Source organism: Aphidius gifuensis, linkage group LG6 (genome assembly GCF_014905175.1).
Source record: "Aphidius gifuensis isolate YNYX2018 linkage group LG6, ASM1490517v1, whole genome shotgun sequence".
Taxonomy (NCBI): Eukaryota; Metazoa; Arthropoda; class Insecta; order Hymenoptera; family Braconidae; genus Aphidius; species Aphidius gifuensis.
In genome coordinates, this window is record NC_057793.1 from 14,676,475 (window position 1) to 14,703,940 (window position 27,466).

General features: G+C 29.0%; 1 protein-coding gene across 2 annotated transcripts in view; it reads left to right on the top strand.

The window, feature by feature from the left end:
- LOC122859545 (open rectifier potassium channel protein 1-like) overlaps positions 1–27,466 on the top strand; it is a 101,163-nt gene that overhangs the window by 43,043 nt on the left and 30,654 nt on the right. For both annotated transcript variants that reach the window (XM_044163206.1, XM_044163207.1), the window contains exon 3: positions 9,319–9,696. In XM_044163206.1, the coding sequence (XP_044019141.1) occupies positions 9,319–9,696 (378 nt within the window). The remainder of the gene's footprint in view (positions 1–9,318; positions 9,697–27,466) is intronic.

The following is a 27,466-nucleotide window of genomic DNA, read 5'->3' on the forward strand; positions in this document are numbered from 1 at the left end:
TCGTTGTATTTATTTATTAAAGTTAAAGTAATAACAGACTGGATACATTTTTAAATGAAAGAAATATAGCTATGGACATTGGAAATTTTATGAGACTTTGAAAATTTTGGTTGAGGTTTGACCAGGTTGTCCTATTATTATTCGAAATGTGGTAAAGATACTTGATTCTATCCTAAATATGGAAAATTAAACAAAAAAAAAATTACATATTTAAATAATAAATTGGTTTATTCATTAGTTAGAAAACATCTAAGTTTGCAGACGAATTGGAAATTATTCTAAGTTCCTCAACTCGAAAATAATCTAAGTCCTCGTTGAAGCCAAAAAAATTCTAAGTGTTGAAACTAAAAGTGAGTCCCAAAAAAAAAGGCTCTGAAATACTCGCGCCCACGATTCAATATATGACGAGTATTTGAAAAAAAGACTCATAGAGGCTCTGAAAGGCTGTGAAATACTCTAAATCGATAAATAAAGACTCATAAAGAGTCATAAAGGCTCAAAAATTTTATCCCGGGACTCCCATCTCAGATTCTAGTCTATTGATTTTTATTACCCAAAAATCCTCGTGACAACAATTATACATATAAAATTCTTAGAACAGCTATAAAGTAAATTGAAGGAAATCTAAAATAATATCCGGGTCCTATATATTTTTGGGCAAACTGACATTAGAATTTCAGTTTTACGACTTTTTTATGGGTTACACTCGTCAACCTATCTGAATTCTTAGTAACTTAAATTGTAGTGTATTGCCTTGTTGATCTTAAAGGTCGAAAACATCTATTGATGATTTCACCCTCGCGACAATAATAAAATTGATGCACGGCAGCTGCGTACGTGACCAGGGGGGACGCTAAACCGGTTCCTCCAACGGCATTGACACTTGACCTAATATTTACGTATACCAACTTGTTAGATTTTATACTTATATATTTATTTTCATATTATATACTTAATTGATATGAAAATTTTGTAAAGTTATAACAACGCTTAGCGCTCGAAGCCTAAGAAAACGCGACTTAAAATGTATATAAAGAATTAGAAAATACATATTTTCCTTCAAATCATTTTTTTAGTGTTCCGTAGGACACTTATGTTTTCACTTTTCGTGTGACTTTTTGTTATTTCGCGATAAAAATAAAAGTTATGAATCGAATTGGCTTCTATGAAGCCCATTAGGTACCATTTTTTTTCCCAAAAGCAATCATCGTATTTAGTTTCAATTTTTGGCCCTTATCAGTTGTGATAGTGCCATTTTTCTACAGGGTCCAATTTCAAATATTGACGGATCGGATCCGGCAATGATTCAATCGACGACGCTTCATGTGTAGACTCTCCGATATTTTTTTGAAATTTTTTGGTCGTTTATTTTTTTTTTTATTAAACAAAATGTAGTGTCAGAATTTGTTTTTGCAAGATATTCTTCGAACCGCCGAACCGAATTAGTTGATGTTAAATAAAATTTATGTTTTTTTTTTTTCCCAAAAGCAATCATCATATTTATTTTCAATTTTCAGCCCTTGTCAGTTGTGATAGCGCCATTTTTCTACAGGGCCCAATTTCAAAAATTGACGGATCGGATCCGGCAATTATTCAATCGACGACGCTTCATCTGTAGACTCTCCGATATTTTTTTGAAATTTTTTGGTCGTTTATTTTTTTTTTTATTAAACAAAATGTAGTGTCAGAATTTGTTTTTGCAAGATATTTTTTGAACCACCGAACCGAATTAGTTGATGTTAAATAATATTTATGTTTTTTTTTTTTCCCAAAAGCAATCATCATATTTATTTTCAATTTTCGGCCCTTATCAGTTGTGATAGTGCCATTTTTCTACAGGGCCCAATTTCAAATATTGACGGATCGGATCCGGCAATGATTCAATCGACGACGCTTCATCTGTAGACTCTACGATAGTTTTTTGAAGTTTTTTGGTCGTTTATTTTTTTTTTTTATTAAACAAAATGTAGTGTCAGAATTTGTTTTTGCAAGATATTTTTTGAACCGCCGAACCGAATTAGTTGATGTTAAATGAAATTTATGTTTTTTTTTTTTTCCCAAAAGCAATTATCATATTTATTTTGAATTTTTGGGCCTTATTAGATTTAATATCCGCATTTTTCGATAGGGCCCAATTCCAAATATACACGGATCGATTCCGGCAATGTTTCAATCGACGACGCTTCATCTGTAGACTTTACGATATTTTTTTGAAATTTTTCGGTCGTTTATTTTTTTTTTTATTACACAAAATGTAGTGTCAGAATTTGTTTTTGCAAGATATTTTTTGAACCGCCGAACCGAATTAGTTGATGTTAAATGAAATTTATGTTTTTTTTTTTCCCAAAAGCAATTATCATATTTATTTTCAATTTTTGGGCCTTAATAGATTTAATATTTCCATTTTTCGATAGGGCTCAATTTCAAATATTGACAGATCGATTCCGGCAATGTTTCATTCGATGACGCTTCATCTGTAGACTTTACGTTATTTTTTTGAAATTTTTCGGTCGTTTATTTTTTTTTTTTATTAAACAACAGAAATAAACAACTCTAGAAAATAAAACAAAACTAAAAAAATAGTCATTTATTTTACAACAAAATGAAAAAACAAACAACAAAAAAAAAAATAAAAAATCCTACGGAACACTTAGGGTGCACCTTGGGGGACTTGACTATATTTTTTTTTATATTAACGCGTTGTAACGAAAATTTATTTTTGAAAGAATAGAGTATTGTGTCTTAAAAATAAATAATTCAACTTACAAATATGACTGTAGCTCTATAATAATCTAGCGATACCAACAGCATTATTGAAAAAATTATTTATCTACATTGTTTAATTTTTTTTATTTACTGTTTCATGGCGACGGAAAAATTCAATTTGTCTAACTTCAAACGAAAAAAGAGTCGGAGAAATTTGAAAATTGAGTAACTTGTCAGTGACAATATTGTGTAGCAGTATATCAAGAAGTTTTATACAAATTTTCAGGTATTTTTATTAATTATTTACTGAGTTATTAATTTAACAACAAATTGCAAGCCGCTGTTAAGGCTATATATGCTTGATCGTTACCTCCTCTACCGTAAACGTGTATGCTCGCGCGTTTGTATATTCATGAAAATACAAACGATAGACGCGCAATTTGTTGTTAAATTAATAACTCAGTGAATGATTAATAAAAATACTTAAAAATTTGTATAAATCTTTTTGATATACTGCTACACAATATTGTCACTGACAAGTTACTCAATTTTTAAATTTCTCCGACTCTTTTTCCGTTTAAAGTTAGACAAATTGAATTTTTCCGTCACCATGAAACAATAAATGAAAAAAATTAAACAATATAAATAAATAATTATTTCAATAATGCTGTTGGTATCGCTAGATTATTATAAAGCTACAGACAAATTTTCAAGTTGATTTATTTATTTTTAAGAAAGTTATCACAAGTTATATACTCCAAAAAAAGTATTGTTTTCAAAAAATAAATTTTCGTTTTTATTTTTTAACGCGTTAACTAATTGATATAAAAAAAATGATTTGAAGGAAAATATGTATTTTCTAATTCTTTATATGATTGTATTTTTTTTTTTAATTTTTCGTGTTTGATTTTTTACCCATTTTAAGTCGCGTTTTCTTAGGCTTCGAGCGCTAAGCGTGTTATACAATCTGGACCCTCATATATTCATTCATGATTTTTTCATTCATTATTTTCATAAACGCTGCAAACTGATCAGCTACACTATTGGCAACGCACACACGCTCGTTCATTCTAAGCATATCTCTTTTCTCGCTCGGAGTCACTTACTCACTCAGTCTCATTAGTTATATAGGCAAACGCCCGCTCAGTCTAAGCGTTCACTCGTTCCGAGTGTTACATGGCTGACACACGGTTTTTTTTTCACTACCCTGCGAAAAGAAGTTTCACTTCAAAAATGACACCGCAACTGTATGTTGTAGACGATATAATTAATATATTATCAAAAATTTTATAATTGTGGTCTTTTTTTACAGATCATAAATTGAAAATGCTTCCAATTAAAACCATTTTTATTTTATCGGCTACAAAATACAGTTGCGATGTTATTTTTCGTTGAAAAAAAAAAAAAAAATATTGATGAATTTTGTTTTTATTGTCAACAGATATTTATATTTTTGTTCATATAATTTAGTTATGAAAATATCTTTTTTTAGTGTGTATCGAAGATTTTTCTGAACAAAGACAAAAACTGGTACATTGGCCGATGAATGGTGGTCCTTGATTGGTAGCCAAGCATAGGTAATTCATGGCATATACTTGGCAAACGACTGGTCTGTTATTGTGCTGCCACGATTGGCAGCCTTGCATTGGCCAACGTTCAGCCAGTAATTGGTTGCCATTCATCGGCTGATCCTTGGAAAATTCATGGCTGCTAAGCATCGGTTGATCTTTGGCATATTCATGATTGTCAATCTTTAGCCAATTCGTAGTAAATGTAAGATTGGCATTCATCGGTCAATTCGTGGCAAATTTATGGCTGGCCATTTAACGGCTACTAACCGGCTACACACTTGAAACTGGATTTTAAAATGATTTCATTGGGAAAAATTTACAGTTTTTTTTAATTTATTATATGTTAGAGACACTCAGAAAGCTCAAAAGAAAGAGAAAAAATTTTTATTAGAAGTTTGAAAGCGAGAAGGACGATTTTAGAAGTTTCAAAATTGATTTTCTAGATGATGCATCAGTACGCACTTAAAACTGGAATTTTAAATGATTTCGTTGAAGGGAATTCACGATTTTTCTTATTTCTCGAATGTTAAAGATACTCGCGAAGCTCAAACGGACAAGAAAAAAAAATTATTAGAAGTTTTAAAGCCGGAGTAACGATTTTAGAAAGTAAAAAAGTGATTTTCTAGACGATGCATCATTAGGCACATGTATTTTGTTCATCAAATCAAAAGAAATACCAAGGACAATCAGTAGCTGAGGGAAAGATGGAGCTAAGGAATTAATATTGCCAAAAAAATTATGTTTTTAGCAACGTTAATTCCTTAGCTACAATTTTTCCTTAGCTACTGCTTTTCCTTGGACATTTTTTTCTTCTCAAAAATTAAAATTACATGTATTTTAATTATTAAATAAATAAAAATACCAAGGACAAGCTGTAGCTAAGGAAAAGATGCAGCTAGGGAATTACTGTTGCCGGAAAAATTATGTTTTAAGCAACATTAATTCCTTAGCAACATTTTTTGCTTAGCTATTGCTTATCCTTGGACATTTTTCTTTTTTCTTAGCTACAAAAATGAAAATTACATATATTTTAATTATTTAATAAATAAAAACCCCAAAGGAAAGCAGTAGCTGAGGAAAAGATGTCGCTGAGGAATAAATGTTGCGTAAAACATAATTTTTTAAGTTTAAAAATTGTCACCCTCTCTCTAAAACTTTAAACAAAATTTGCTTCGTGTTTTTTTTAGCTTTCTGAGTATCTCTAACATTCAAGTAATGAGAAAAATCATAAATTCTCCCGATAAAATTATTTAAGAATCCAGTTTCAAGTGCCTAATGATGCATCATCTAGAAAATCAATTTTGTAAGTTTTAAAATCGTCACCCCGGCACTAAAATTTAAATAAAATTTTTTCTTGTTTCTCTCAGCTTCCTGAGTCTTTGTAACATTTAAGAAATGAAAAAAATCATAAATTCCTCCTAATAAAATCATTTAAGAATCCAGATCTAAGTGTCTACTGATGCATCATCTGAAAAACCTCAGCCGTTTGACACAATAATTTTAATCTAATATGGAAAATATTGCTGAGGAATTTATTTAGACTACCTATTTATTTCACATTCTTTTCTCAGCAACATTTGCCATAATTATTTAATTAAAAAGTTATCGGCCAATGTTCCTAAGGAAAGAATGTAACCAAATAAATTAATCCTGAGTCTAGATTAATTTCTAGCAATCTTTTCTATATTAAATTGAAATTATTGTGTCAAATCACTAAGAAATTAATCTAGATAACGAATTAATTCATTAGGTTACGACTTTTCCTTAGGAACATTTGCTAATAGATTTTCAATTATTAATTATGGCAAATGTTGCTGAAGAAAGAATGTGTCTAAATAAATTAATCCGGAGTCTAAATAAATTCCTCAGCAATATTTTTTCGGTCAAATTCTTTCCTTAGCAACATCTGCTATAGTTATTTAACACAATAATTTTGATTGAATATAGAAATCATTGCTGTGGAATTAATCTAAATTATAAATTGATTTTTTTGGTTACATTCTTTCTTTAGCAACATTTGCCAATAGCTATTTAACTAATTATTTATGGCAAACTTTGATAGCCAAATAAATCAATTCGTAATCTAGATTAATCTAAATTATTTTTTCAGCAATATTTTCCATGATTAAATCAATTTATTATGGCAAATGTTGCTGAAGAATTAATGAAAATTGTTAGTTTATTTATTACATACATACTTCTTTCTACTACTTATCGGAATGTCTTTCGTTTATATTTTTTAACAAAATTATTATAATGTTTACGATAAGCAAAAAATAAAATAAGATCGGGTACACATAGCAACGAATGAACAAAATAAAAAATAAATTAATTAAACAAAAAAAAAAATGAATTATCATAAACAGCCAATCAAATACCTCGAAGAGAGGCTTCAATCTCTTTTTTATAAAAGGAGAAAATAATTAAGATTTTTTCTTTATAATTGTTTAAAAATTTCTTTAAATGAATGCCAACACACAACACAGATTTCGATTTGCAACACACATTAATTGGAATTTCTAGTAGTCGCTTATTAGTCGTTTCTTACATTACTATATTCGTATGTCGTTAAAACGTTAATAACTCAGGCACAAAGCGTCGTAGATGCAAAATTCGAAAACAATTACTATTCGAAATTTTATGTACGTATATCAGAAGAGGCTGCATTAATATGCCGTCAAAAACTGGCCATAAAATTTGTTCGATATTTCTTATCTCTTTTAAGGTATTTTTTGAATTCTATTTTACAGTATAATCTCTCTATAGTGCCATCGTCGGATCTCAAATTTTTGGAATTTATGATGGAGAGCGTCTCCCACTTCGCGTCAAGGTGAATCGAGTGAGCGTGACGGATAAAGTAATAAAATGAGAAACAATATACATACGTCACACACATATACCGATATACACACCGATATACACCAACACATACACAGGTAGGGACATTCTGTAGTGGGGGAAAAAATTCTCCTACGCTCACGCTCGATGTCACTATAGAGAGTTTATACTGTATTATTTGTACAATTTTTATTGCACACATTTTATTCATAACGTAATTATCAATGCATATTGATTTATTATATCTATTGACAGAAGGAAATTACAGTCATGGAAGAGAGAGACTTCAAAGTTTTCCCGATTATTTCTTTCGATTCATTGATTGCTTATTTATTTAGCACGAACCGAAATCGTGCAATACTGCATTTATTTAATTATTGTCAATATAATATATTGTTATATATTGTAACATAACATTGTTACCATCTCAAGAAATTTTAGATTTTACATAACAAGCGAAGATCAACTGAAATCAACACAAAAAGACCAGTCATTTATTCTTAGGATAGAAAGTGGCAAGAATTGTTCCTTAAATGAATGCTAACACACAACACAGATTTCAATTTGCACACACTTCAATTGGAATTTCTGGTAGTTGCTTATTAGTCGTTTCTTACATTACCAATCAAAATTATTTCAAAATTTTCATAAAAAAAATACGTAGATAAAATAGTTTGGATTTTTCTTGATACAGTGAAATATTTTGCAACTTATTGTAGTGCGAATATTAGACTATATTACAAACTAGATTTATAAAATTGGTTGGGTTGAGAGTGAATGTTTTTTAATGGTATGCATAAGATAGAATTGTATGATTGTATGGATCTTGCTTGTATCAATGGTGGCTCTCTTTGGTTTTTGAAGGGAAGACACTTTTTTGTAAAAATAATAACCAATAAAGTGACCGCAAAGCATTTGTTTTCATTACTTTTAGCAGGCAAAAACTATTAAGAATTTGAAGAAAGAAGAAGAATAATATTTGAATTTTAATAATTCGTATGACTAAATTGATGAAAAATTAACAATGCATATCGATTGAAAAAAACTTGCACGGTCCTCTTTGAAAGTTATCCATCTCACCATTCGATGTATATTCTAAATTATTTTTTTTTTTTGAATAATTTATTTGATGATAATTAATAAAATTATTATTGTCATAATTTTCACTCAATTGTGTTTCTAAAAACGGTTTTAATGACGATTAAAGGCATGTGGCCACTAGCATAGTTTTTCGACCAAGTTCTATGCCATAGCACTATGGAAGAAAAAGTTCACATATAACGGCTATAGGGCGGCGTTTTAATCGTTTTTTGAAATTGTTTCAGCTGTACCAACTTGCTTAGAAACACATAAAAAATAAATAAAAATATAACATTTCTTATTTGTTGACAATTTGATATTTTGACAGTCAATCATTATACATATGTACTATACATGTGGAAAAATAAACAAACAAATTTATTAATAACGCTAACCATTGTTGTTGTATTTTTTCAATGTTGGCTGTATCCAAAAAAACTAGTGTGAAGTTAACGGTTCTATGCTGAAAATGCTGCGTGCAGCACTTTTTCAACATAGTCCTCAGCGGCCATTTTCTAGTAAATTTTTAGTGAGATATAGTGACACAAGTGCTATAGCATAGAACTTGGTCGAAAAACTATGCTAGTGGCCACATACCTTAAGATATGACGTCGGTGTTAACTTTTTGAAACTCGGAAAAATTAAGAATTCAAAGAGAAATGCAAAAGACTCGGGTTCCAATCACGGTGGAGGAACTTCTTAATTTTTCCAAGTTTCTGTTTTTTGAGAATGGCTTTGAACGATGGCATGATTATGGCCGCTGGTTAGGCTTAGTCACGCGTCAAGCCTTACGACGCTTTCTATGTCCGCGACAAACCGTTGATATTGAGAAGCGTTCTTAAAACTTATTATAGGGTTCAGAAGAAGACACACAAAAAATGGAAAGATTACCATATTTTCTTTAACAAGAAAAAATTTTTCACATCGAAACATACTTTTTTTTTGGAACCTTCTTCCAAAAAGTTAATATTTTCTTAGGTAGAGCGTGTTTAAAATCAAGAGGTTAGTTAGCCGAACTATTTCTTATAGCATTCTAGCTTTTGGCTACTGCAAGGAATTTTTTTCAGTGTATGTAATAAAACGAAATTTCATGCATTTTTTTTTTTTTTTTTTGAATAAATAGGTTACGGCAACTTGGTCCCAACTACTATGTCCAGCAAAATTCTAATGATTTTGTATGCTCTTCTGGGAATTCCGATGAATGGAATCCTGCTTTCCCAGCTGGGTGATTTTTTCAGCGTCATTTTTATTCGAGCACATGAAAAATACAAATCCTACAAAGAAAATCACCGTGATGAATTTACAAAGAAATTAGCACCATTAGAAACTCGAAAAGCTGGTTTAGCTGCAAGAGTTCTGATGTACTTGGCCCCAGGATTTGTTATGTTTATTTTTTTTCCAGCTTCAGTTATTTCCTATTACGAAGAAACAACTTATAACGAAGCGGTGTACTACGCTTTTGTAACATTGACAACTATTGGATTCGGTGATATCGTTGCAGGTTTGTTTACTATTTATATACTATTTATGTTCTTTAACTAATGTTTGATGGCAGTGCATTAATATTGACAATCATTAAATCACCATGTCTTGTAAATGATTATTAAAATCTATGGTAATTTCAAAAGATAATGAATATAACCCTACCGATCCAGTGCGTCGAATTTTACCTTATTATCTGTGGTGGTTTCGAAGTGTATACAATTCATAAAAGTTACATAATTTACACATACTTTTTTTCCTATAACAGTAAGCTTTATCGATCTTTAACTTGATTTTTACTTATATATCATTGTAAGCTCTTTCTCAGTGTGGCATCAGTAGTACGAGTTCTGTACGAGTTACTTGTAAGAGTTCTGGATCACGGAAAACCACGAGATTGTGGGTTGGTTGGGTGGGTGGTATTCAAATAGATTTTTGGGTAGAAAGGTAGAAAAGAGAATGAGAGAGGGGAATAAGAGTGAAGAGTATTTTCGAATTTCAAAGCGGCCATTTTTATTTTTATTTTTTCTGAACTTGTGAAAAAAAAAGTGTTTCAAAGAAGATTTAAGAGTGAAGAACTCACGGACTTCTGAATTTAAAGCGAGCGCACTATCCCCATGAACACGGCTCAATCTTATTGGATGTTGAAAGTAGAAGGTGAGTGATACTGGAACATTTGAAAATTTGTTGCAAAGAAAAGAATTATATATTTATTCATTTAACAATTAAATAGTTGATAAAATTCTTTTGAATACTGTATTATGACATTTTGAATCAGATACCTTCTCGGACTGTTGCTATGGGAATTAGTATATTTAAGGCATTATTTATAAATAAATATAAATAAATATTAAATATATAATTGGTTTGTCTGATTTTTAGGCCAAACATTAATACCAAAAACTAAAATATGAGACCTATAATAATAATAATAATAATCTGAAACGTAATTTCGTAGCTCAAAATCATAAAATAAACTCTCAAATAAAATTATAATAATAATAACCTAAAGAATGAAACGAATCAAAGTAAAACAATAAAATCTGCTGAATATCCAACTGCAACACTGTAACGTAACGGTAACTGAACGGTAACAAAACGGAAATTTAACGGAAACTCAATCTTAATCTTAAACGTAATCGTAATATCAAAGAAAATCGTAGTCGTAATTTAAAAGCACAAAATTGACACCAGAAACTCAATCAAACAAACCTTCCATAGACTCAGTCTTCGAGGAAAACCTCAGGGTCGCTTAGTGTGTGGGTTATGAAGAGAGGGACGGGTAAAGTTGTGTGTGAGAATAGTTAAATAATAAATTTAATAAACAGAATTTGAGCAAAGCAGTAAATCAACAATTATATTCAAAATCTCAATAACAAAATACAAGACATAATTAAAAACGTATCGAAAGAACAATATCAGCATATTTTCATAACAAAAATTAGAATCAATAATACTTCAACTTAATCGTAATCTGCTCAGGTAGAAAAATACGGTTGGCCCGACCTCGATCCGAGGTAACACCCGACTTTAAAGCTCGGAGAAACCTCGGGTACAAAACTTGGCCCGAAGTCGGGGCGTTACGCTTCCCGAGTTAAAATCGAGATTATAAAAAACTAAAAAATGAGTATTATATTAATGCAGAAAACTTTTATAGTCAAACACAATAGTCCTGAGTTTCTTTATAATTTATTCAATCTAAACAATTGATAAAAATATAATTATGACTTATATTTATTTTTATTTTATTATTTTAAACTTAAATTGACAGATCAAAACATTTTTAACATTATATTTCATGAAAATGAACCCTAATTTTACGAAAAAAAAAGTCACTAGATTGGAATTGTCCAGTGGGTGACTTTACTGACAGCTGCAGATTTTTTATTTCAACACTTAAATAATAATTTCCTGTGAGAAATCAATTTTTTTTTTATTAACGTTTGGCAACTTTCATTCCTTAGAACATTTTTCCCATAGCTTTTGAATTTTTTTTTTCATTTTAAAAAATTCAAAAGCTATGGGAAAAATGTTCTATGGAATGAAAGTTGCCAAATGTTAATTTGTAAAAAATTAATTACTCAACGGGAATTATTATTTGGCAACTTCCATTCCTTAGAACATTTTTCCCATAGCTTTTGAATTTTTTAAAATGACAAAAAGCTATGGGAAAAATGTTCTATGGAATGGAAGTTGCCAAATGTTTATTTAAAAAAAATTGTTTTCTCAAAGGAAATTATTATTTGGCAACTTCTATCTCATAGCATATTTTTCTCATAGCTTTTGAATTTTTTAAAATGACAAAAAGCTATGGGAAAAATGTTCTATGGAATGGAAGTTGCCAAATGTTAATTTTTAAAAAATTAATTACTCAACGGAAATTATTATTTGGCAACTTCTATCCCATAGAACATTTTTCCCTATAGCTTTTGAATTTCTTAAAATGAAATGGGAAAAATGTTCTAAGGAATAGAAGTTGCCAAATAATAATTTCCTTTGAGAAATTAATTTTTTAAAAATTAAGATTTGACAACTTCTATTCCATAAAACATTTTTCCCATAGCTTTTTGTCATTTTAAAAAATTCAAAAGCTATGGGAAAAATGTTTTACGGAATGGAAGTTGCATAATATTAATATCTGATGACCTGTAGCAACTTTATAAACTGTAGATGATGTTCATCAATAATCACTACTAATTATTGACACTATTATAATTAATAAAACTTGCATTTACTTTGAAGCATTCACAGCCGTAATACAATTATTTTTTTTTTATTGAGAGATGAACGCTAGCTATATGTAACTGACAGATTGACAGCGTACAGCGAAGTGACAGTATGGACGCCATGGACGCTTGGCTCTTACCGGCCGGCGTCTTCTCTCTCTCGCTCGAAATCGCGTGCGCGCATCGTTGCCGGGATAACCCGAAACTCGCTCGACAATGTAACTGGGGTGGCACACAACGCGCGAGTATACGACGTAGTATTTGACTCTAACAAAGGATTTTTCTCAAGTTTTTTTTTTTCAAACATAGATCAATAAATAATGGAATAAATAGAGTTAGCCTCTCCAATGTTTTTTTTTTCTTTTTACTTTACAATTTTTTTACAATTACCACAGAAAAAATAGCTTTAAGTTGGATTAATGATAAAAGAGAACTTTCTGAAGGTAAAAATTATACTCTGCCTTGGGGTTATGCAAAAGAACTTAGAAATAAAATTGAATAAATAAAACAATGTAATATGATCGAAATAAAAATTTATTTATTGAATTATCTATTTATTCATTTATTTATTCACTACAAAGATGTCTGATCCACCCACTGGTTGTGTGAATTATCGAATCCTAGATATTTTACATATCAGGAGACCCGGTAGGGTCTCGCCTCAATTTTAGAACGAAAAAAATATATAGAACGAACGCGAACTCTCTTACCGGGTATAAGTATTTTAAGTTTGTGCTCTGTGACGTCATAATTTCTAATTTATTAATTTCTAGGATTGGCCGAAAAAAAAAAATAAAAATAGTTTTATCATATATATCGTTGGCCCTCTTTCTAATAAGCCTACTTTCGATTTTTTCCAATAACTAATAAAAAAGATATCAACATCTGTAAAAGCCGAAAACAAAAACTTATTAAAAAATAAATTTCTCAGCTAAATGTCCTCGTTGCCCCGACTCTCGAGACGTTTCATGTCGTACATACGGATATGCATGTATGCATGGTTATCGATTATTTTCTTGTCCATGTGTGTGCTTGTTCTTTTAATTCCTTCCCTAGCCATATATATGGGGCATTCCGTCAAATCACCGAGTCATCGGCCTGATTCCCTACCGATTCACTTTGGAAATTTTCTAGGTGTATTTTGGACCAAAAACGACCTTATTTCTTTTCATTTTTTCCACCATTTTACACCATAAAATAATTTTTTTTTTTCTACTATTTAGTATTTCCAAATTAGACAGGTTTGTACCCTAAAATTTTCTATAAATACTGTAAAGTCACCTATAAATTTTAGAATGCCGAGAATACATTAATTTTTATAACTGATTAAAAAAAAATTTTTTTACCAATTTTAAAATAATCTAATTTTAGAATAATCTAATAATGGTTTCTTGTAGAGAAATCAAAAATAAAAATAAATGATATCTGGGCAAATTTTGGTTCTTTCCATATTTCGAGGGTAAAAGCTTCAAAAATTGAATTTTAAGCATCGCAGTTTTCCTATCTTTCCATCTTTAAATATAGGGAAAAACAAAATTCATCAAGATATCATTTATTTTTATTTTTGATTTCTCTACAAGAAACCATTATTAAATTTTTCTATTTTTAAAATTCGTAAAAAAAATTTTTTTTAATCAGTTATAAAAAAATTAGTAATTATTCTCGGCCCATTCTCAAATTTTTATGGGTGACTTGTTTTTACCTCGAGATGATATGGGAAAAATTTCAGAATTTTAAACCTGGTCTAATTTGAGAAATAATCGATAGTAGGAAAAAAAAAATTATTTTATGGTGTAAAAATGGTGGAAAAAAATTAAAAAAAAATAAGGTCGTTTTTTGGTCCAAAATACACCACCTAAAAATTTCCAAGTGAATCGGTAGGGTCAGGCCGATGACTCGGTGATTTGACTTGGAATGCCCCATATATGTTTCAATTTTTTGATTTATTTATATGCAAGAAGATTTGTTATTTCTTTTATTTCATATATATATAGATGATGTAATGGGCTGGCTAAGATTTAATTTTATTTATTTTTTGTACAAGTGATTTTTGTTTTAGATAATCAGGGATAATAATGGGATGAGGTACAAGTTAATTTTGATTTGCTTTTTATTGGTATCCTCAGCTCGATACTCCTACTCTGTACATGCAATTTTAATTATTGGTAAAATTAATTTTATTAATTTTGACATATATATTAATTTACACTAGATGAGCTGTTTATTTATTTATCATAGCTTTAATAATCAAAAGTAGTGAAATATAAAAAAAAATAGCAAAATTTTAAAATATAAAGTTGAATAATTTGCTGGATAAAAAAAAAAAAAATTAGGCGCTTTTTATTATAATATTATTAAAATGTATCGCATATTCGCATTAGCGTTATCGTGAAAAAGCGCCTAATTTTTTTTTTTTTTTTTAATCTAGCAAATTATTCAACTTTATACTTTAAAATTTTGCTATTTTTTTTTATATTTTACTTCTTTTGATTATTAAAGCTATGATAAAAAAATAAACAGCTCATCTAAAATTGAGGCTTCCAGGGACATATTGTAAATTTATGTTTTGTTTGTATATTTTATTTCCTTTCTTTTTAAAAATTTTTTCAATTAATAGACTTCAGGATGTTTTACTTTGTATAATTTAGGTTGATAAAAACACCTTTCAATTGGGTTCTGTTGATAGTCTTCAAGTTTATGTTACTGGAGATGTGTTATTCATTTTTATGATTTTAAATATTTCAGTTGTCCAATTGGGTTTATAATTTTTCGCAAAAACATGTTCATATTCGCTTATTCTAACATGATCATTCAATTTAAATTTATTTTTCTGATATTATTGATTCAAATTTTTAAAATCAGTTTGCTTTAAAATTTTTATATTGTCACCAACAACTTTTGCTGCTGCCATTTTGATTGTGCGATGTTCCGTATTATTATATTGTTTAATTGATTTTGACAATATTTTAACCCACTTATAAGTACCCTGTCAACTAAATACAAAGTACAATTTATTTTTAATTGTTCTATTGTATCTTTCAACTATCAATGCTTTCATATGGGTGGAAGTCAAATACATATGAACATTGTATTTTTTTAAAATCGCTTGAAAAATGGAATTATAAAATTCTCTTCCTTGATCTACATGAAGATTTTTACAAACTCGTCATTTTTTAAATATTGATTCCATTGCAGCTGTTACTTCTTTTCCAGTCTTGCTTTTGAGTTCAACATCCCAACTGAACATTGAAAAAATATCAATGATAGTCAAAATATATTTATATCCAGAATTTACAGATGAGTGTTCAATCATGTTAACAAGATCAGCTTGCTAAGTTTCATCCTTATTTCGATTATCAATTTTACGTCTTGGAAAATTTCGACGAGCTAGTGCATGGAGCTCTCGTACTATGACTCTTTTTAATTCAGTCATTTTTCATTGAGAGTAGTATAATGACTGAATTTTAACCAATGCAACTAGGAATCTCAAACGATCAACAACGATCATCCCAATGAACATAATTAACTTTAGATTGATTTTTACTTTGAATTATCATATTTGTTGGTAGTGAACAAAAATCATGATGTTGTACACTGTCCATGTGAGGCAATATAAATGTACTTCTGTGATGCTGAATTTTTCACTGTATTTTTAGAATCATGATACCTTCAATGTGCATTTGTGTTAAAAAGAATTTGAGCATAATTTTTTTCGTCAATTTGAGTGACTTTTGTTGTTTCTGGGGATTCCATGAATAATATTTCCAATAGTCCTTCTGTTATTTCATACGTTTAATCAGCAATATTCATATGATTATTTTCGAATAGTATTTCAGTACTTCCAATTTTATATTTTCTACTTCTTTTTCTTTTCACCTCATAATCTTTATCTCATTTGTAACGTGACATGTTACCTTCTCACTCAATTCTCAGACTTTACCTACAGGCTCGGATCAACTTATTTTTCAGACAAAGGGGGGACAGTAAATTTTATTGTACGACGCTAAAACAAACCAAAAACGTCACTAAAACTACACAGAGATTTTATTCTACGTCGCTAAAATCACCAAAAACGACAATTAAAATATGCCAGTTGCTTTATTCTACGCGGCTAAAACAACAAAACGACCTTAGAACTAACCAAATAACCAAATACCAAATACCAAATAACCAAATAGCACCAAATAACCAAATAACACACAATAATCCAAATAATCCAAATAAAACGAACAATAATTCAAATTATCCAAATAACGCACAAGAATCCAAAGATGTTGATCCGGACCTGAAATAGTAAATCTTAAAATTAAGTTGAGGGGTTTGCCTGGGTCGCTCAGTATGCTGGTTCGTGGAGAGAGGGACGTTATTATATCATTTAACATGATATAATTATGAACTAATATATTTTCAAGAAATTGTATCGTTATCATGAGACCCGGTAGGGTCTCTCGTTAAAGTTGTTCAAAAACGAGAGACTGCCGGGGATATATGTCTTTTAAGTTCGTGTGTGTGACGTCATTGATTTATAGTCAAGTCCATATCTTTTGATTGAGCAATCGAAAAAAAAAAATAACAACAGTTTGACTATATAAATCGAGGTTCCTCTTTCAAATGAGCCTATTATCGGGTTTTTTGGTGCCTTATTCAAAAAGATATAAATATATGATAAACCGGCCCCCCGTTTTTTTGTAAAAAATAAATTTCTGTCGGTTTTGTCGATATTTGAAGTTTTTACCAAGTTGGCGTCCTGTATCTGATAAATTCGCCCCAGAATATTGATTGGTCAACCTGCTCTATCGGATTAGCAGTATGTCATATGGCAGCGAAAGTTTAAAAATGGCGTAGCGATGCTGCGCGTACCATACCTTGTTTTTTATCATTTCCTGTGATTTCTAGGGCCTCTCATTATTATTACTAATCAAAATAATAGTTGTATGAAACGACTCATGTTAAAGATTGTAAGTACATTAGTTAACAAATTAACATTGGCAAGCACAACTGTAGTTGCGTACGCTGGTTATTGCGCAGGATTGTTTTGCCAATATTTTTGAATCTTTGCTGCGATCTGCGATACTGCAAGGCAGTATTAAACGTATGACATTGTCATACATTATCGTCAACCTATCTAACGCTGAACACTGCCTCAAAATATTGCGGTAAAACGTTTGGATATTGCTTTATATTTTATTGTTGTGTGTGTGCTACTACGAAGTTGCCATATTTTATTAAAGAAAAAACCAATCAACGAATTTTGAACTATTCAATTGTCAGTATTTGTAATCATTGTTGAAATAATACATATACAATAATAATACATAATACATAAATAACAGTATTTTATAAGAATATTATTGATACATAGTGTATTAGCTTTTAGTGTCTGAACTTTTTACCAAGTTAATTATAAAATAATAATATTTATTGATGATAGTAATATATAGAGCTTTTAGTGCCCCTAATTTATACCAAGTTGAATCTCGATGCGATCTGAAATACTTCTACGAATCCCCAGTCAGTATTTCAGATCATAGAGTGACAAAAATTATTCACCAATCAACTAGTTGATAAAGTTCTAGCTATTGTTAGAATAACATTGATAAAATAATTGAGAAATGATAATGTTTATTGATGATAGTAATATCTAGAGCTTTTAGTGCCTCTAATTTATACAAACTTAAATCTCGATGCGATCTGAAATACTTCCAAGAATCTCCAGTCGGTATTCCAGATCATAGTGTGACAAAAATTATTCATCAATTAACTAGTTATTGAATTTGTAGCTATTGTTGGAATAATATTTATAAAATAATTATAAAATAATAATATTTATTGATGGTAGTAATATCTAGAGCTTTTAGTGCCTCTAATTTATACAAAGTTAAATCTCGATGCGATCTGAAATACTTCCACGAATTCCCAGTCAGTATTTTAGATCATAGTGTGACAAAAATTATTTACCAATCAACTAGTTATATTAAATTTGTAGCTATTGTTGGAATAATATTCATAATATAATAATATTCATTGATGATAACCATATATAGAGCTTCTAGTGCCTCTAATTGATACAAAATTAAAGACCGCAGCAAGAAAATAATTGGTGTATATACCGAAAAACCTAGCTTCAGACAGTATTTTAGATCGCAGTAAAGTGACTATTGATAGATGGCGTAAGACACCTGCGTGCGCCGTTTGTTGATAATATTTTCAAAAAGATGCCTTCGTAATGATAAATTAACGGCCTTGCCACTAAAATCGGTATCACTCTGAACTATATAAATTTCTAATGGATTTCTTATTTTTTTATTTCACTTATATTTTTAAAATTATTTTTTTATTTTTTTTTTTTTTGGTAATACAATCATTCATGAATTGATTGATTATTTTTACTTTTAAGCTGAATGTTTAAACAAAAGAATTGAAATAATATACAAAATCAAAAATATAATTTTTGTAAAAAACAAACTCGTTAAAGTTGTTCTTTACTTTAGCTTAGTACTACTGTATATACTAAATTTCTATTCAATTTAACAAAAAAAAATAAAAAATTCAAACAAACGATGATAAATATTTTAGGAGAATTAAAGCTGCCTGTGTTTGAAAAATAAAATCGAAATAAAAAAATATCACGTTTTATCCTTATTACACAAACAAACTTTACCGCCGCGGTTTTCTTCACAATTCCAAGATCAGGTTGACAGACAGCTAAGACTCAATATAATTTCATGATATGTCCATTCAAAATAATCGACAATACTTTTATCTAAGACTCGATATTGTATCACATGCGAATAAATGATTTTTCAATAGAAACGTCAAATTATTAGAAAACAGATATCGTATGCACGCCCTGGTAGAAATATTTCTCCAACTTTTTCCAACTTTCTCCGCCTTTTTTCCAACTTTCTCCACCTTTTTACAAAAATGACCCATGGTTGGAGAAAAGTTGGAAATAAGTTGAAAAAAAGTTGGAGTAAATTTCAGGTTGAAGAAATTGATATTATCTCGAATTGAATGCTTTGGAATTCGAGCATACGATTGACACAAATAAAACGAATTGACATTACAATGTCGTCCCATTGAAAAATAATCCCTTGTTGGCTGTTGATTTTCAGTTGCAACATCATCAAATATAAACAATGAGTTCGGTTTTGCTTCTTCAACAGGAATTATTCGATCATTGCTTGAAAATTTATAATAATTTATATTTTCAAGTGGTTCCAGTAGTTTTTCTAAATATTGATATTTTGGTTGGTATAATGATTCATAAAAATATAAATATTATCAAAACGTAAACCATTTGGATTGACAATTAAACTTATAAGTGCATTAGTTTTACCACAATTACTTCCACAAATAATAGCACACCGTATCGTATGTGGCAATAAGTCTCCATGCCTTTTCTTAATTAATCTCTCACCACTTTTTGCTGTAATTATATCAAAGTTTATCACTTGTAATTTGAGAGCTTTCTTCTTGTAGTGTGTTGATCAACACTAAATAAAAAAGTATAAAATCAACTGTATTATATGGAAAGAAATTAGTCAATCATCAACAATGATAGAGCATACAAATAACAAGAAAAATAAAAAACGTTTTAGAAAAAGAATATTGAATAAAATTATTAATAAACTACCTATTGAATTACATCTACCTGGATATTCTTTTTGTGGATCTGGAACTGAGCTAGAGAAACGTTTAGCGCGAAAAGATCGAGGAATAAATCCTCTGGACAAAGTTTTGTAAAAATCACGATATCGGTTACTAAAAAATTCATAATGATATTAAAGCTAGGAACCTAGCTGCTGATATTTCAGCGCGTAAAGATTCAAAACGAGATTTTGCTAAGGATTCAAGTCTAGGTTAAAGGGTTGCATCGGCACTTGTAACTGGAACAATGAAAATTATATCAAAATTCGGTATGGGTTGTGTGAATAAAAAAAATTGTGTCAAAAAACGAAAAATGACTGGTCAAAAACTAAAAAATAACAAAAAACTGATGAAAAATAAAAATAATTCTAGTGAGAAGAAAAAAAACAAGGAACGCAAGAAAAATCAATGAAAAAACATCAAGAAAAAGGTATCATTGGTGCTCGCAGTCATCAGCGTTTTCCAACAAAAAATTCGGTTTTAGTTGAAAATGATTGAAAAGGTTCATTGAATTTTTCGTGACAAAATCACTAATGTCTTGTGAAAGAACTTTTTCGTAATCAGCTGCACGGATTTTACTATATATTTCTCGGCTTGGTTTTCCATCCTCAGTTGAAATTTTTTGAGCCAGTCTTTGCTTAACTTTATGCAAAACATTGCGGTTAAAAAAAAGCTAAAGATACTCATTCTTCGGACAAGTACCATAAGTAACTAGCAATTTTTTTAAGCGCAGCATGAGCTACTTTTGAGTTTACTTCTTGATATCTAATCAAATCTTGTAATAAATTTGAATCTGTATCTGCAGACTGGATTGCATTAGGTGCGGTGAACCAAGCTTTCACGTAAAATAAAACAATAAAAATGCATATTTCCCGTAAACTATCGCTATCAGAACAAGAAAGGTTCAGTTACTGTTAAAACATATCAATTTTCAAACAATAAATTGATTTGGATAACCAACGGGCATGACTGTCTGCGCCTGGTTGCTTAAATTTACTTCCTTCATTTACGTCTGTTAAAAGTGTTTGTGTTAATAGTAACAACTCCTTATAATCGTTTCTTGGTTGATTAACCTGAAAAAATAAAAAATCAAACTTTTGTTAATTTCAAAACGTTCTAAAGTTTGGTTTCTACATGTGTCTACTTTTTTTTCTAATATTTGACTTTAATTCAGAAACTGGAGATATAATGCCACGGTGGTTGTTTGCTCTTTGAGAAATCTATGTTTTTCGGGTGACAAAATATCTGAAGCATTGTTTGCGGCAATATCGAAGAGTTGTTTCATTTTTTATTTTAAATTCTTTTCGTTGGAGGTTTGTGTGCTGAATTTGTTATTTTTATTCTTTTTCAGCAAACAATATGTATTCCATAATTTATTTATTCTTGTCGAAGCAGACATTTTTAAAGAAACAGAAAATCCAGCTTTTAACCAAAACTATATTGCTTTACTGAAAACTTTACGAAAGGATGTCTTTAAATGTTTTATTAAAGTTCGATGTTTGTAAAAAAACATTTTCATAATTTGTTGATTAGATGGCAGTTTACGTCCAACTATCATCTTAAACTCATAACCTACTAAATAAATTTCTTTTTTTTGATCAATTTTTTTCGCTATCGTTTCGAATGTCTAAATCTTTAAAAAAGTAATAATGTTTTTAGTACACTTGATGACTTTTTTATTCTATATTTACACTGTTATATACTACTGCATACTACTGATAATATGAATTGAAATTGACAAACACAGATTAATGTAATAAGAAGCAACATCTACACGGAAAAAAATTTATAGTTTTTATTACTATACTTATAGTAAATTCGGACAGCGACAAAAGTATGGTTGAATTTACTATACCGTATAGTAATAAAAACTATAAATACAATTTTGGTTACTATACCAGTACTGGTATAGTATATACATGAAAAAATGTTAAAAAGTACAGTTACTATTACTATACTGTATCGTAAATATTACCATACTGTATGGTAAATATTATTGTACTGTATTGTAATCATTATTATACTGGTACAGTTCTTTATTTATATGAATAAATTTATTTAATAAAAAAGAAAATTTTTACCAAATAAATCATTTGAATAAGTTGCTTAAAAATAAATTTAAGGCAAGACATTCAAAAATATTTAATAAAATTTAAATTTATTTATAATAAAAAATAAAAAAAAACTATAACGAATAATTACTCGAATTTGTAGTTTTTTTTTTTTTTTTTCTTTAATTTTCTTAGTTTTATTTATAATTTATCTCAATTTATTATTTGATTACGTAAAAAATTACAAGTGAATTTAGAATTCCGTGTCTCAAAAATTCAACAATATTATTTCATATAAAAACACTTTGTAAATAGGAGAAATTGTTCAAGTGGGCTGAATTAAATTGCAATAAAATATATTGGTCACATCGTAGTTTTGAAAGACATCGACTGAGTGATCATGACACTGATCAACATATTGAAAATATAAATAGCCATATATAAAATCTGTTTCAGTAAAAAATTCATCAATATAGATACTGATAAATTAGAAGAGGATAGCTCTGATGAAAGATGTGCTGAATCATTAAAAAATTTTCTATTTAGATTTAGATAAACAAGCAACCTTATTCGTTTCTAAATTATATAATCTTTATGAATTACCACGAGTTAAAATTACTGACATTATTATTGAAGTGAAAAAATTATTAAAACTGGAAGCTACTAATATTTGAAATCAGTTAACTAATGAAATATCAAAAACTAATTCTCTATGGAAAAAAAAATTTAAAATATATTCTTTGACGTATATCTGAATTACTCAATTACAAAAAATAAAATAAATCATTTCCGTGCTGGGGGCAATAACTTCTTAATTTATTAACAATATTCATGACAATTGGTTTATTCACCACTAGACAAATTTGAATCTAAACAACGTGCTTTTAAATTTCGTAAACAATATATATTTTCCTCGTAATGATTCCGTTTAAATTATTCCATCAGAAAAAGGACCATGTTTTTATTTGGTATACATTGTATATCATATTGAAAATTGAAAATAAAATTTGTATTGTAGTAAAAAAAATCAATTGATATTGAATGAGATGAAATTAAATGAGATTTTGTCAGGTAATGCAGTTATTACGTACGTAATAACTTTAAACAATCAGAAAAATTTTATACCTAAGCTGTAGTTATACATGTATAAAATGTATAGTTTTTTAATGAATATTTTTTATTTTAAAAAGTAAATAAAAAATATATATTTTTTATATTTGATTTAAAAATTTATCGAATCCCATATATTATTAACATTGTTTTTTCTGAATATTAATATTTATTGAATTTTATCTTCATTATTATTTAACTAATAGAAAACATTTCAAATATATTGAATATAAATTTTTTTTTTTTCAATAAACTATAATGTTTTACTTTGTTAAAATATTTTTTTATTTTTTAATTAATTTTTTTTTAAAAAAAGCATAAATTTACTATACTGTATGGTAAAAGATACTATAAGTACAGTTAAATTTACTATACCAGTATAGTAAATCTTTATAAAATTTTTTGTTTGTTTTACTATACCGGTATAGTTTTAATTACCATACCAGTATAGTAACCTTAACTGTACTTTCTAGTAAATCTAATTATACTTTTGCCGCTGTCCAACTTTACTATAAGTATAGTAAATTTAATCATAAAACATAGTAATAAAGACTATAAATTTTTTTCCGTGTGAGCTTGGAACATTTTATACTAAACGTATTAGTATTCGTACTCACAACTTGCAACCTAAATGTGACGTGACATTGACAAAAAATGTTTTACTTGCGCCATTTTGGATTGTTGCTATTTAAGTTGATAGTGCACTCGTTCTGTCGTAGGATTAAGTTATATATTTGAACAAGAATAGATGTGTTAATGTTTTAATTACATAGCCTTCCATTTGTTTTATAAAAAACAGATTATAAAGTTTTTCAACATGAAAAAAAATTATATCAATTAAAATATTCAACGGAGAAAAAGAAATAAACATTTTTTGTGAGAAGTTTTCGGTCAAAGAATATTTGAATATACTTTAAATTAACTTATTCGTCATTCAGATGAATTTAGTTTTTTTTTTCATCAATTATTCAGATTTTTGAAGTGAAACTTCTTTAGAATGGGCAGTAAAAAAAAAAAACAAAAGATGGATGCAACGAAAGTAACGGTATGAAGGTAAGTAATTTTAAATTATTTTTTATCTTGTTTTATTTATTTATTCCCTTGACAACGATACGAAAAAATTTGTTTAAAATTTGTTTCAAAATTTTAGTTCCATGAAAGATTCAAGAGACAAAGGTGAATATTAAGGTTAAAACTTTTATTATATACAATATATAATTTATTATGTTACTTTTGATCAAATAATGAGTATTTAAAATGAATCTGTTGAATAAACAAATAATACACAAAATAATATTTATTCAAGTGCTTGACATAATACGACAGCAACATCATAATCACAATACCAAACAACAATAAATAATATGTGGATAAAATGTGGTACCACGTGAACGTAAAGATAGTAAAGATCGTATTTTAGATTGTATAGGATTTCAAGAAACAATTAATGACATTGAAATATTAGCAGAAAAATGACAAATGTACTGGTAATCCTAAATCAGTAAAAATTTAAATATGACGAGGTGCTATACCAATGTCTGATAATTTTGATGAGACTTGTAATGGTGGTTATAATGATATTTTTAAACAAATAATAAGTATCTAAAATAAATCTGTTAAATAAACAATTAATACACAAGATAGTGGTTATTTAAGTGCTTGACCTAATACGACAGCAACATCATAATCACAATACCAAACAACAATTAATAATATGTGGATAAAATGTGGTACCACGTGAACGTAAAGATAGCAAAGATGGTTATTGAGATTGTATAGGATTTCAAGAGACAATTAATGAGACTGAAATATTATCAAAAACATCTGATAAATGTACTGGTAATCCTAAATCTGTAAAATTTAAAATACGACTAGATCCTATACAATGTCTGGTAATTTTCATGAGACTTGTACTGGTAGTTTTAATAATATTTTAAATCAAATACAATATTGATCATATATAAACAGCAGCAATCATAATAGAACAAATACATGGTAGTGATAGTGGCGGCGATGATGCACCATCATGTGTTTGTGGTTAATTCGCTCATAAAAAAGATGTTGAAAAAATCGATCAATATTTGACATTAAATTTTTTTAACATCAAATAGTTCGTTTTGTTTTTTTTTTTTTTTTACGGAGGCCATAGGCTTAGCCGCAGTCTTGAATTCATCGGCAAAAAAAAAAAACGCTCATAACTTACGAACTAAGTAACCGAGAGACTTCGTACCAAGCTCAAAAAAAGGAAAAATTTATCAAATAAATTAATTTTTTTTATTCAGTTTTTCTGTTCAGGTAAGGAACAGGAAACCTGAACATATCCTGAATAAGGTTTCCTGAACAGATTCTGACAAGAATATTATCAGGAAAAATATTTTTTGGATTTAATTTTAATTTCAATTCTAATTCTAAAACAAAATGACTAGGGACAATTTAACAAATTGTTATATTTTATATTTACGTCGCAAATTCTAATTTAAGTTTTTTTTAGCTGATGTAATTTATGAAAGCAAGAAATCACATCCGATCATCGATAGACGGCATGGCTGCGCGTGTTAAGGCCCGTAGTTGTAATCTGGACGATCCGAGTTTGCGTCCCACTAGTGGTTAGGTAATTTAAGTTATGTTAGGTATATAAAATCTTAACATATGATTTTCAACCTGTTTTATCATTAACATTGCTATAGTAAATTAGTTAGCCGATTTACAAAACATCAAATAATGAAAATTTATTTTTTTTTAGAATTACTTGATCCGTTTCAGATCAGGAATCCTGTTCCATTCCTGATCAGTTATCCTGGTCAGTTTTCCTGATCCAATTCTGATCAGAATCCTAAAAAAATGCGTTACATTCTGATCCATGCCTGTTCAGGTATCCTGGCTCTAACCCTAATATCTGGTCAGGTTTCCTGATCTGATTCTGATCAGAATCCTAAAAAAGAGCGTTACATTCTGATCCGTTTCTGAACAGGATTCCTGATCCGGTTCTGATTTGAAATCAGGTTCCCTGATCCGGTTCTGATCAGAACCTTAACTAAATTTCCACTCGGGATTAGGCTCAATTTATGTGTCTCAAAAAACTCTATCGCCCGCTTTGAAAAATTCTTTTCCATTTATAATAGTTTTTGAGAAAAAAAAAAAAACCTTCAAAATTTGAAAAAAAATTCGGATATTTAATTTTTTTGCGCGAAAACTGTTATTAAGAGAAAAAAAATCCGTAATGCCGTCACTAGATTTTTCTTAGGCGCATAATTTGAGCCTAATACGAACTCCCTATCTTGATTATAACAAAAGTTTTATGGCTCGCCGAAAAAAAAATAAAAAAAACGGACCAAAAAATGTCATCATAGAGTTGAAATAAAATGTTTATAAGGCTCCAAAAAAAGCTTTAAAAAACTCTATTGCCTTTCTTTTAAATATGAATAATAATTTCGTTAATTAACGGTTAAAATATGTCTAAGCAATAAAAATAACAATGGCCCTAGCCGGAGTATTAAAAATTTTTAATTCTCAACGGGTAACGCTGGCCACATGCCCCAACAAATGTTACCAGGTCTTTTTTTTTTATTCGAATATTGAAGAGATAGCTACTTAATTAAAATCAGATTTATTTCGATTATAATTTGTATTAATTTTATTTATATTTTCCAGGCTTTAACCTGTCAGATTACGAGACTGAAATTGGTTCAATATTCAATAATATTGAAAGCTTAAGTCATCTGAAGTTGATATATCGGGAAAATATTTAAAGATATCACCCCGACAAAAATCCTGACGATAAACAACTGAAAAAACTCAGTATTTCATGAATATATATACATAAAATAAAAAAAAAGATAGTCAAGTTCCCCAAGGTGCACCCTAAGTGTTCCGTAGGATTTTTTATTTTTTTTCTTGCTGTTTACAAAAATATTGTAAAAAAACAGTTTGTGACACTACATATCGTTGGATGAAATAAAAAATAAACGACCAAAAAATTTGAAAAAAATATCGTAGAGTCCACAGATGAAGCGTCGTCGATTAAAACGTTGCCGGAATTGATTGGTCAATATTGGGCCATGTCCAAAAATGGGCATATTAAATCTAATGCGGCCCCAAAATTGGAAATAAATATGACGATTCCTTTCGGCCAAAAAAAATAAAGAAAATGAGCATCTTACAAGCCAATTCGATTCAAGACTTCACGTTTTATCTCGAAATAACAAAAAGTCACAGAAAAGCGAAAACATAAGTGTCCTACGGAACACTAAAA